Raw genomic sequence first — 13,317 nt, 5'->3', positions numbered from 1 at the left:
AGTGAAATAACAGACTATGAGCTACTTTGAAACAGCTGCCAGTAAAGCACTGACTTGGCTTGAATAGCCTGTGGGTATCTGAAGTGGTTGTTAATACTTGGAGGAATTGGTTGTCTATTCTGAATGGCTTTTACCCGATGTCCACATACAGCTGGGATCTCAGCTCTTCTCCTGTACTGGGCCCGGCTCAACAGCACAGAGATGCTGTTGCTTTCTAGGTCAGCCTTTATGGGAGTTTTATATGAATTATGGAATAGTTTTGTGAGGCCGCAACTGTGATTACAGGTTTAATGATGCTTTAAACAAACAAAAATGTAATGACTTCCATCAGTGTAAAACAGGAGCTTCCTGCAGGGAAACACCAATAAATGTGACTTCGCGGCAGGGGTACAGACCTGGCTGGCAGCCAGCAGTAATCGGCACACCACATAGACCTTGTGTGTTAACTTAATTATAGCACAGTGCAAGCAGCAGCTAGATAGTTTGCTGTGAGGAATCACTGCCAGCATGGCACAGAGTCCATGCATTTAAAAGTTACCCATCTGATCCATGGCTTTAGGTAGTGAGAGGCTGGGACTTTCACAGCCAGTTTAGCCTCGTGCTGTGACTCACAGCAGTCTCACCTTTGTCAGGGAAGCTCCGGTGGGCGTGAGAGCCTTCAAATGGCACTGGGGGCACTTTAACCTCTCCTGTATAATCTCTGATGAGCTTCTGCCTTCTCTGCCACCTCTAATCCTCAGGAACATATCAAAGGAACAGATACTTCTGCTGCTCTCTGTAATGCCGTTAATGATCAGCCACTCTGATTCCTTTTTTTTTTTTTTTTTTCCTTTTCCCACTTCATGGCTTTGGTGTACCTTTTGTAAATTCCTGGGAAGGGTAAGCAATCTTATTTTGACTTCAAAATCATATTCAAGTAAGCCTGCATCCTTCCTACAAATTTGGCTGGCACATGGAATAGATATTTATAGTTTATTTGGATACTGTGATTTTGGAGATTCTCTTTCTTTCAGCAGTGATTAGGAGCACCATCCTGAGTCAGGTCCCAATGTGCTGTACCATTAACTTCAGGGAAAAAAAAGTTGCTCTTTAAGAGAGCTTTTGGTTTGGAAAATTTTAAAGCAAGTATGCCCAGAAGATCAGACATGGCATCATGTAGTTGTAATAGGATAGCTAGAATCTTTTTCCAGGAAATACACTGTCAAACAGGAGACCGTTAGTAAGAAGGCTGTGATAATGAATTCTTCCCAGTAGCTACTTGTCAGCAGTCACACAAAGAGACACTGAGCAAGGAGAGAAATAGATGGAGCATCTATCCTTGTGTTTGCATAGGAAAGTCTGAGTTACAAGACTGTAGAACAGTCCCCTGAGCATTGGACAACATTTTAAAGCAGAGTCCTGTGCTGGTTCTTCAGTTGCCTTCATGCAATAAGATAAAATGAGCCAGTACCTTACTCAGCAGCTATTCAGTACTTCAGCTATACACACTGCCTTTCCATATGCTTTGTGTCTCTGATCAGGCAAAAAAATGTCATGAGAACAAATACTTTACTTCAAGTCTCTTTGGGACCCAGAATTTCATAGATGGCTAGGAGAAATGGGGGAACAAACCTAGTATTTTCAAAGCTGGAAGCTTGTCTTTGATTAAACAGGGGAATTTCAGGAATTAGTATGATAGTGAAAATCCTAGGTTGTATTTTGTTGTTATCTGCATGATGCTAGTTTCGCACCTGAGGTATACTACTGAGTTTAATAATGTTTCTGCTGACCTTTTCAAAAGGGAGGCTCAGATAGGAAGCACTGTTTGAAATTCTCCAGTTTGTGTTCTGTATAGGTCTTGGCTATGTGAACCCTGTGACCCCAAAACCTGTGGGTTTTGATGGAGTAGGTAAGAAGAGAATGAAACCCATTTAATTTCCCTACTCCCTGAGTTTAAGGATCCCACCACACTGGAGCATTGTTAGTCTGTGTAGCTCTGAGGTTAGTATTTTAGTCTCTGTTTTGTGGTTAGAGAGGTAGTGGTTTAGGGCAATTGCATGTCTTGCTGAAGATCACATAACAGTCTGTTTGCAGAATGGGGAATGCAGCTCATAATCTCTTGACAGCAGTTCATCAGTCTTGTACTTGCACAGAGACCCTTACCTTGAGAAGTTTATTCCAATAAAATAGCAGATGAAATGTATGACTGTTAATATAGGTTCACTGTTCTGTGAGTCTAGTGCATTCTGGAAGGAAAGGAAAGGTGGCCAGAAAGTTCTGTCAGACTGCTTTGGAATACATGTATTTCCAGAAACACCTGAGTAGCACTGGGGCTTAGGGCATGTCTGTGCTGTGTAGTGGAGCAGAGACAGTTATTATGGGTATTGTCTTGCACTAGCACAGCTCTGCAAGTTTCCAGTTCTAGAGGTAGCTCAGATATCTCTGTATCAGAATCCCATTAAATAGTGTGTTTATACTCAAGTCCTCTTGTTGCCAGAGGACTTAGGCTCCTAAATCTCAAAAATGTTTTTGGAAGCAGTTAGCTTCCTGTCTGCAAAAAGGGGACATGGACCATTCCTTTGTTTGCACTTTCTGTTTACGCAGCAAGAAGCAGGTGTATTGTTATGGATCCCTACCTCAGTTGAGGTCACTACAACAGATAATTGTCTTTTATGCTACTTGCAGTACTAACTAATTCAGCTCCAAAAGGAGGAGCCTTAAATTTTATTTGCTGTTTTCTTTCTCCTTCTGAGTAGCTCCACTAATGACCATTGTTAAGATCATGAATATGTTTATCTTCCCAGTGTAAGTGTGCAACTTGCTCTCAAATGATTGCCTCATCACTATACTGTCTGGAGAGCCATCAAACTTGCAGACACAGGTCATATTGCCTAATTATTCTTGTAAAAGACAGAGCAACTAATGCCTGCTTCTGCTTCTCACAGAGTTTACACCTGCAGCATCTTGCTGTAATGTGTTCTGATGTTTCTTCTAGGGATTTGTGTCATGTATGGAACAGTACCGAAGAATTGGGCAGGAGCTGTATGCCTCTTTGTACAAGAACCATGTACAGGTAAAGAACAGGAATATTGTGCAACAGCTTTCTGTTGTTGAAAGGATGCTCTTGGACTACCCTAAGAAATCTGGCATTTCGGAAGTGAGATGAGTAGTATGCCCAAAGAAATGCCGAGAGTTAATGAGTCAATACTCTGTTCCTGACATCACCCCTGAAGTGTGATATAGCATCACTCACCAGATTCTTCACTTTTATCTTCAAGAGCCTTTTTTCTTTTGTTTAAATGAATTATTCCACTCCTACAGTAGCAAAAATGAAAGTGAGGAATTTGACCTTTTTTTCTCAGCAGCCAGTAAAACTTTTCAAGAGGTCTCAAGCTCGTAGCCAGTAAAATCTCACAGGTATGTTTTTGTTTCAGGATTGGCCATCAGAGACCAACAAGCTTTTCATTCTTTGAAATTCTCACCTCTTCTCTCCTTTAAATTGATATTTTAGTGTCCCCCAACTCCCTGCACACACCTCCTAAGCAGAAATAATTAAATTTGTGCCATTCTTGGAGGGAGCACAGTACACTTCTGACTGAGACTTTCAGACTGTGTTTTCAGTGAGCGTGGTTGTTGTCATTTGACACAAACATTCACCAGAAAAAACTGGACTGAATAAAACCTGTGATGCTGTTCTCCTGACTCACTGCTTTTGAGTTGGAAATCTAATGAAAGCAGCCATTTTCAAGGAGGTTGAAGGTTGCGACGTGCTTGTATTTGTCACTGTATCTTAGTTTGACTACTAGTATCTCCCACAGCATACTTTCAGTGGTCAGTTGGACCTGTGTTTGCTGGGTCTGCAGTGCTCCCTCTGCAGGGGTCCCATCTGGTAGGTTGGGTAGATCCCTCTGAATCACTGGGGTGGTGCCACTGCTAGGCAGGAGGACGGGAGTGTGCAAAAGGTGACACAAAGTGGTTCTGTCCCACAGATGTTGCAGTGTGGTTACAGCAAAGCAGCCAAGGACTGGATGATACTTGAGGAGCAACTTTTCTACAGAAGAGGCCTGTGGAGAGATGCACCACAATCCTTAGAGCCACGATGGATTCTTGATTGTTATGAAGGGCCTTCACGAATGAGGAGGAGGATTCAACATGTGAACACCCGAGTGGCAACTATGCGAATGAAGAGTGAGGTAGAAAGCTTTTGCAGGAGGTGCACAATTTCTGTAGCAGTTGCTGGTGACTTTATACTCACCTCTTTCCTCTGGTTCTCGTCACCTGATTCATCAGTATGCTGTGCCACGCATAAAGAACCCACTGAATGGGTCTGGTTTTGAGAGTAAGAGGGGCTGCACTGTGTTTAGCAGCAACAGAATGATTTTCCCTCTTTTCTGGTGTAAGATCTCCCCAGAAAGATGAGATTATAACCCAACCATACTTTTCTGCTTGTAGTATCTCATGGGTATAGCGCTTCCCAATGTATGCCACAGAGCCCACTTAGAAGACTGCACTGTTCTGTTAGTCTTATGCTTGTCAGAGCTGCTAGAACTGGTGGATGATCAAAAGGGGAATTAGACTGGTTTGAACTAAGCATTGAAGCGTATATGTGCGTATTTACAACTGTCTACCTCTGTAGTGTCTAAGTGCCAAATCCTATCAACCAAAGCTGAAGCACTTTAGTATATCAGGAGGTTCCCATCTCTAGGACATTTTCAGCCTTTATGTGAAGCTTGGATTCTGGTAGTTTTCTGTAGGCTGGGTGGTATGTTTTTTATCCTATAACTGGCCTCATGCAGGGTCGTCTTTGAAAAGGCAATAGTCCTTTTGCTTAATTGTTGACATTTGTTCCTACATTATATTGTTCATTTGGGTCCTTTCACATGAGTTTATTTGAATTTCCAAGGCCTTTATTTGCAATGTAGTTCTAAATCTGTGTTTTTCTCTGCAACAATATTCTGAGTTATGTTTACCTGTCTGCATATTCCACTCTAGTCATACCTAGTCTCTTTTCAGGTTCTCCTAGCAAACAGAAATGAAACAACACCCCCTGCTGAAGTGAATCCAGGTAACCTTTTAGGCCTAAATTACATCATCAAGAGGGTGGACACAAACAGCCAAAGATAATTGGAGTTAGTGTATGGAGTTCCAGGTCAGAATTTCATCTAGTGGAAAAAACTTATTGTCAGTGCTCTGGGCTAAAAAGTCACTGGGAAAAGTCTGGGAAAAGACTGATGCAATCGTTAGAGGTGGTACATAAATTGTCTTTGGAATTTGTTGCTCTCTTGTTGCCACCAGGAAGATCTGAAAGCAAAAAAGCTATCTTGAAATGAAAGCTTTGCGCGTTCTTGGGCACCTGGAAAGCTCCTAACTGCTTAAACTCAGAAGGAAAAGTGCAGACTTTCCCCCTGCTTTTAGTAGACACTCCAGCTCTACCTCTGAAATAGTATTTAAAACCAGGTGATAGATGGCTATTACCACTTGGTAATAGGAATTGTAACTTTCTGAGAATGTGGACAAAATAGTGGAAAGCGGAAGGAAATCATCAAGAATATTAACCTTTCAAACTGGTTTTCAACGTTCAAAATAGAACCAGATTTTTCAAAATATGATCAGTATGTCAACATTTTTCATTTTCCAAGGCCAGTTTTCTGTTACGTGAGACAGTAAAAGAAGAGGGGAGGGAGGATAAAGTATGGTATAGAAGTCAATAGTTTTTCAGAAGGGGGGTGGAAACATTGAGAAAGAACTGTAGTTTGGAAATGTCAACCAAGTCTAAGGCTGTGGATTTCAACCACCTGTATGGCTGCTTCAGGTCAAGCTTCTAGTGTACACTGTTGGAAATAGGCAGTATTGTCGTATATTTTTTTAATGTGATAGGGCCTAGCAAACAAGTGAGAGTGGAGCTCATTGTTGTAGACTCCAAACAAGATTGAAGTACTACATAGTTTCTGCATGAAAGTGGTTAGTCTACCTCAATAAGAAGGCTGATCATGCCTTCCCTAACTGTGTGAACTGCACGAATTTGCAAAACTTGGGACAAAGCAAGATATGAGTGGATTGTCACTCCTTGGGTTCTCTTAAGATCCTGCTCAGTTCATGTCCCCAGAAGACTACCACTTTCAGTTTTTCCTAATTTCCTAATGTTCAGTGATTGTAGGAATTTAGTTTGAATTATGACTGAGTCCAGCTACCTGTTTTTAGTTCCCTGAACTAAGCATCCTTCTTTAGCACTCACAGGTTTTACTTCTCTCTTGCCTGTTTTTTGCAGATAAATAATGCTATTTCCCAAGGTAGAACAGATTGGGTGAAAGTCTAAATTGCAAATGCTTTTGGTGTCATTCGGCTGCCACTAAAACTGCAATCTCTTTTATACTGATATAGGAGAGCTGATGTTAAATGGAGCAGAAAGGGAGATGGATAAGAAGGGATTGGATTGCAACCAGCTAACGTTCTTCCCTGCACTACACGAAAGTTTCCATTCAGAAGACTTCTTGGAACTGTGTGTGGAGAGACAAATTATACTGCAGGAGTTTGCAGAGAGTGAAAAGGTAGGAAAGATGAGCTAGAAAATTTTCTGGGGGGGGGATGGCATTTTAGAGGGTCAGCTGTATTTGGAGGTCTATCTGTTCCTTTCAGTTTGGGGTTCAGGTGGATTCTGGCTACAGTAAACATCATCACTATTTGTTTCCTTAGAGCAGTTAAAATTTTCCAGCCTCTGTATGAACTCCTATATAGACTTATTCTTGAAGAACATTTAACATTAACATTTAACTCTTTGAAGTAACAGAAAAAAAATTGGGGCATGTGACAAAGGTATTCTTGTACCTGTGAGACAGTATTTGCGGGAGCATAATCATGGACTCAACGACAGATCAATATGAACATAGTTGAAGACCCTTTACTAGAGCATCAGACATCATTTTATACATTGGTTACATCCGTACATGCGTTTAGCTATTTTACTATTGGTTACACACATTATTCACACACTGTCCACGTGCCTAGTTACACTTAATGATTGGTTATATCAACGCTGTACACGCGCATAAACATAATTGGTTATTATGAGGCTCTGAGAATCCTATCCTGCTTCCCCACCTTTACTCATGCTCAGAGCAGTGCCTGGATCAAATTTATTTATTACTTCTGGAAGAGTGTGCCAATTTTGTATAGGTTGTTAGTTCAGTGATGTTTAAATCTCTTCCTGATGAATACCAGAAAACGTTTCCTCCTCCCTTCACATGCCTTTTTCCTCTCTGCCTCCCCATGACTACTGAACAGATTGTTCCCTCTAATGCCATAGAGACTTTCCCTGCTTCTTGTTTGATGTTTCCATTGTGTCATCTAGTCAAAACAGTGCTGTTCCTTCTTTGCTCTTGTACTGGACTAGATGGCCCTTCTCCCAGGTTTCTTCCCAGCGTAAGGAAGAGGCAGGTTCAGGAACACTGAGGGACGACATGAACTGTGGAGTAAATAGGGGTGACTCTGTTAGGGGGATGGTAACTTTGGTCTGGTGTTCTCGTTTAATCCCTTGGCTCGAAAGCCAGCAACCTGCCCTTTGCTCTTAGCGTAGTCCCCACAAGGGTGACTCCAAATCAAATCCTTGATGTTGGATATGCACTGCATATAGCCATTTTCCGCAGGACTATGAGAGATTTTGTCATGAGTAGTAGACCTGGCCTCGTTCTATGATCTTTTGAAGTCTACCTGTTTCTTCCAGTTGCATCATTCCCCCTGTTGGCCCAAGTGTTAGCATCCCATAGTGGAAGCCAAGGGTCAGACTTGGAGTATTTAAACTCAGCCATCAGAGTGCTGTGATAGTTGTACATAGATACAGAAATAATTGTTTTATTTTTGTGTCTCAATACCATCACCAAATTTTCTTGATGCTTTGCCAGTGGCCAAGGGTCACATTTGTGCTCTCTAACATGATGGCTTCCTCATGCTATTAGAGCTGTTGGTACACTGTCTGTCTATACAACATAATTCATTTCCCTGCCCCTCCTCCTTTTCTCCTCTCCCCCCATACCTCTCCCCAGGAGAAGGAGACAGGCATGAAAATGTGAGGCATGTTTTCCGTGAGCTGATCTCATTTTGAGCCTTCAGGCTGTTTGTCTCTTCTCCATGTAACTCCACAGGAAGCCGTCAGAAACGCCAGGCATGTTTTTTTCCAGCAGCAGTCACTGTGTTGCTGAGCTGACAGAAGTATTAAAAAAAGCAGTAGGGGGTGACATTAGCTGTCCTGCGCTCACTTAGTGCGCTGCGGTCCTGCCTTGTAAATGGCTGCCTCGTGAGCTGTTTGCACTTTAAGCAGGCAACTGGAACCATCTTACCTACTGCACTGCACAGAAAACACATTGCGATGCTTTGGCAGATACTAGGTTGATTTCTGGAACACAGGGATAGCCCTTGTCTGGAAAGTGATCGTTGTTTTATAATGTCACCCAGTGCTATTTTTTTGCATTACCATTAAACAGACACCTTTGTACACATTCAGATATGAGAGATGGCTTTTTTGCAGAAGCAGCAGATCAAATGCTATTGACATTGTCTGTTGGTTCAGAGTCTGTTCTTCAGCAAGTTAAATCAGGAGAATATGGGTGTAGATGGGGTATTGTTATGCTAATATAATCAATCTTTTGTTTCATCTTACTTGAAAAATAGAATATAAAACATTTCTAGGCATTCCTGTGAAAATAATTTTAAGTATTTAAACAAGGTAAGTTTACCACTTGGACTGCAAGAGAAAGGGACTATAAAGGAGAAAGCAAATGAATATAGTTTGAGTATAGGCTAAAGGAAGCTACTGAGTGGTTAGTCCCTGAGGGAGGGGAGACTAATTGTATGAGGCAGCAGTCATGCTCTGTGTGTTTGAACAGCACCCAGACCATGCAAAGTCCAGCCTTTAGATATGTCCTTTTTTGTCACTTTTTTAATGCAATAAACTATCCACAGAGGAATGCATTTCCCAGATTTCAAAGTCAAACACTCTGAATTTAGGAAATGCCAGAAAACAAGAAATTAATGCCAGATCTGTGCAATTACAGCCCTTAATGACATAATCACTAGCTGAGATTTTACTGTAAGACTATCCATTCTGCTTTACCAGTACATAGAGTGGAAGGTATGTCCATCCAAATTCATACCTTTAAAGTAGTATTTAGTTGTATTGATCATAAGTCTGTCTCTTCCAGCCAGCATCCTTGTAATCATATAACTGCATGTTCTGTGTTCTGTAGCAAGTAGGAATGCTGTAGATTCCAGTCATCTTCCTTACACAGTGTTAATTTGTTACTAGAATAGGTCCATCCTGAGCAGGCTCTATGAAAAGAATAGTATTTAATCCTGTAGTTACATGGTAACATAATGCATTTACAAAGGTGCTGAATTCAGGCTGGCTTTTGAGGGTATGACTTTGCAATCATAATAATGCTTTCTTAAATTTTGTGTGACATTCCCAAAGCTTGAAAATGGAGGCCTCTATCAGACCTCCCAAGAATAGCAGGCCAATGGCAGAATTGCTGAAAATTACAGTTATCACACTGTCATCTGCTGGAGAAAACACCTTTAGAGCCTTTCAGGCCTTTATAATGGCTTCTGCCAAGTGGCAGCTGGAGGGGATAGTAGGAGTATGTTTGATCCTGGATATGGACCTGTCCTGTAGAGGGAGGAGGTTGCAAAGGAAACACAAATCTCCTCCACCGTGTGTCCCAGCCCTTCCTTTGGGAGGGAGAGCATGTTGTGGTGAGCACATTTTCTTTCCTGATTATTTGAAGTTTAGCCTCAGCTGTTGTGACCCTCTTAGATGCCCCTGAATTCCTGTTGTTTGAGCTGTCTACCCCATTCTCCTCACCTATATAGTACAGCCTCCAGTTCTCAGGATTCTTGATCTCATCCTATTTCCCTTGCCCAGAGAGTCCTAGTCTCTCCTCTACAGTCACCCTACCCTAGATGTAGTGTCATTTCTAGTTATATGAAGCTCCTTGCTGTTCTTTCCCTGTTTCTTTCTATATTCTGCACCAGTTCCCCCTAGTCCTCAACAGCTTTCAGTGATCTGCTAGATGCAGATTGAAAAGCCAAAAACCTTGTATGCAGTGTTGGTGAAATGCAAGATACAGAGGGCCATTGTTGTGTTTTGGCTCTGTGGAGGTACATAAAGAAGTAAGCGGGTGTTCAGAGGAGTTGTAGATGTTTGTGGCTCACCCACACATTCAGGGTCTGGGCACAAGGGATGGAGGGTCAGGGTAGTTGTTTGCAGACTAAAGCAGAATGGTGGGCTGGTAGCTGAGATATTTTGTTGCTTCACATCCTCCCTTACAGATGGCCCCAGCAGGGACCACTTGCGAAAGCTGGGCAAAAGGACTGCTCTTGGTGTGGTTGGGACAAATGTGACTTTGAAGTCAAAGTTGGGAGTTGAGTCACCTTATTGCTGAATGTTTGGAACAGGTGCTGTAGTTACAGTAGTGTAAAGTAGTATCTATGTGTATATGCCCAAAGCAGCACAAGGTGTTTTTCTTTTTCCTGCACACAAGTTGATGTGTGTAATTCACTAGATGAATATATCAGTCTGCAGGTGCAGATTTACAGGTGCTGCTGTCAGGCTTGTCCTCTCAGAAGTTACTGAACTGTCATACTCTGGCTGCTTGGTTATACATTTTGCTGAGACTCCGTTAAGGTTATAATGTGCACAGTGAAGATTATATTTTGCAGGTATCTTTAGTATACTGAGACTGTACACATCACAGACATGGAAGGACAGGTTATATGTGATGTGGGTGATGTTACACAACATGTGCTGCTGCAGAATTTTGCAAGAGAAATGCAAATAGGAACTTGTCCTGAACTAATCTATCAACTTGCCTACCGAAAGCCAGAGCCAACCCTTTAAATAACTCTGGCTTACCAGCAGAGACAGGGAGATTGCATTCCTTATCTGCAACCTGAGCCCCAACTGCAAGATTGCTTCCCTGATCTTTACAAGCCTAAAGTAGTCCTACCAGGTTGTTAATGTGCAGTTAGCATGTAATAGATGAAGAAAACGTTGGAAGGCTTGGGGAATGGTTTTGGTGTAGAAACTGTGACATTTGGGGAAAAGTAAACCTCTGTTTGCCAGCAAGTCATTCAAGATGGTAAGAAATCCAAGCAGCTGGGGTAATGAATCTGAAGCTAACAAGAGGGCATGGCCTAGCAGAAATCTGGGCACAATGCCTTTCCTTGAAGGAGGGGCTGGAGAGAGCACAGGAGATGCAAAGAACAGTAGCTGAAGGGACTAGCATAAATCAGAGGGAGTGGGATCCATGGTTGGGAGAAAAGAGCTGATTAAAGAACAGGCTCAACTGAAAGAGGGAGCAGCTATAAAGGTCAGCATCTAGGACTGGCAGAATGGTGCAGCAGCTCTGCATCCACTTGTGGAGCCAATGTTTTTAGGGGCATTGCACATACCTCACAGCTATGAATAGAATAGAATAATTTCAGTTGGAAGGGACCTACAGTGATCATTAAGTCCAACTACCTGACCACTTCAGGGCTGACCAAAAGTTAAAAGCATGTTATTAAGGACATTGTCCAAATGCCTCTTAAACATTGACCGGCTTAGTGCAGCGACCACCTTTCTAGGAAGGCTGTTCCAGTGTTTGACCACCCTCTCGGTAAAGAAATACTTCCTCATGTCCAGTCTAAGCCTTCCCTGGCACAGCTCTAAACCATTCCCATGCGTCCTATCACTGGATACCAGGGAGAAGAGATCAGCACCTCCCTCTCCACTACCCATCCTCAAGAAGCTGTAGAAAGCAAAATGCAAAACATCAAGGCACGCTGTTTTCATGGGAGCACTGTTACACTTCATCCCAGTGCAAGGCTGCAGCAGTAAAGAACTTTACATGTGCTGATGTACAGTGGGAACCAGGGACTAGCTGTTGTGGTCAAAGCAGAAGGCTGGGAAGCCAGGTCCTTGGCACAAGCCCCTTCCCCAGCCCATGTTCCTCCACCCCTACCCCAGCTCAGTGAGCAACTTTGCTACTAGGTGCGAAGGACAGGGTCTGACTCATGCTGTAAGTGTCACAAAAAAACCCAGAGCATCTTTAGCCAGATCTCTGCTCTTCTGGATGTGCCTCTTTACCATACTACTTTGTGCTCCGTGGATACCTTCTAGTATTCTCTCTTCATATCTGGTTCTAGGGTGGGTTTTCTTCAGTGTTTGCCTTGATGAAAAAAGTCTTTCAATTGCAAGGCTGTAGCTTCTCCCTGGATCTCTGCAGAGCTCCTGACAAACTCCAGGGCCCTGACTGCCACCTCAAGCAAATGCAGCTGATCCCCTAACAGTTGCTTTCTTTAGAATGATGCAGCAGGGAAAGAAGCAGGCAGACTTTGCTGTGGTTAATCCTGAGAGATTCACGGGAGCAGTTGGAAGGGCATGAACTTGAGTGAACTTACCTAAGGGGAAATGTAAGGGCTTATATTAGTTTTTGGCAGCTTTTTCTTTTTGAGAGGAGCCTGGAGTGAGACAGAGATGTCTGGGTGTGCAAGAGGTATAAGCACAATCCTATTAGAACTGTCTTCCAGATGCTATCATCAGCTAAGGGATGCCGGCTTCTCAGGCTGGTGATGGGCCAGGACAGATGGCAGCTTTCATCACAGAAAGCAAGGACAAAGAGCAGTCCCAGTGCCCACAACCACATACAAGACAAAAGCCTCCTGCCACCATTGCTTTCTCCCAAATATCTGATATTCTTTCCTTGCAGCATTTGAGAAGTTGTTAAAATCTGAGAAGTGCGTGCAAAAGAAACACCTTCCACAAGGGGTTTTGCTCCAGTGGAGTAAGGGAGGGAGGGTGAGCGGAGGCTAGCTGCAAAAAAGGAATGTGTCCTCGGTCTTCTAAGGCAAAGTTGTGACAATAAGGCTTTCTTTCTAGTGATTGCAATGGTTTCACTCAAGTCTGAGCAGAAGAAATTTAATCCAATGTTTGTAACAGTTCAGATGTGACCAAACTTGAGCCTAGAGCCCCTACCACTAAAGACTAGGTCAAGCAGATTTAGTTTCCTTTGGTCATTGAGCAGCTGGAGAGAATGAAGCAACCTGTCATGTACTCTTGTGATTAATGAGACGCATGTGTGATGGTTTCAAAGTAAGATGAGACTTCAACAACAAGCAAACTAACAATCATTGCAGGAAAAAGGTCTTGTGAGTGGCACAGAGAGGTGGACCTGTGTTGGTCTCACTTACCATGATAACACGTATGTTTCCCTAGCAAAAATTGTGAAGGCAGCGTATTTGGTTTCATGCACTCCCAGTAATTTTAAACTCTGTGGCCTTAAATAACATTGGCCCTAGTTTACTGAC

The 13,317-nt window shown here is 42.7% G+C and overlaps 1 protein-coding gene across 2 annotated transcripts in view; it reads left to right on the top strand.

Moving 5' to 3' along the window:
* WDFY4 (WDFY family member 4) overlaps nt 1-13,317 on the top strand; it is a 145,875-nt gene that overhangs the window by 78,407 nt on the left and 54,151 nt on the right. For both annotated transcript variants that reach the window (XM_041127201.1, XM_030030029.2), the window contains exons 40-43: nt 2,975-3,052; nt 3,969-4,172; nt 4,993-5,044; nt 6,361-6,527. In XM_041127201.1, the coding sequence (XP_040983135.1) occupies nt 2,975-3,052; nt 3,969-4,172; nt 4,993-5,044; nt 6,361-6,527 (501 nt within the window). The remainder of the gene's footprint in view (nt 1-2,974; nt 3,053-3,968; nt 4,173-4,992; nt 5,045-6,360; nt 6,528-13,317) is intronic.

This window comes from Aquila chrysaetos, chromosome 11 (assembly GCF_900496995.4).
Source record: "Aquila chrysaetos chrysaetos chromosome 11, bAquChr1.4, whole genome shotgun sequence".
Lineage (NCBI taxonomy): Eukaryota > Metazoa > Chordata > Aves > Accipitriformes > Accipitridae > Aquila > Aquila chrysaetos.
The sequence above is the reverse complement of the archived record's forward strand: the minus strand, read 5'-3'. Positions and strand labels throughout refer to the sequence as shown.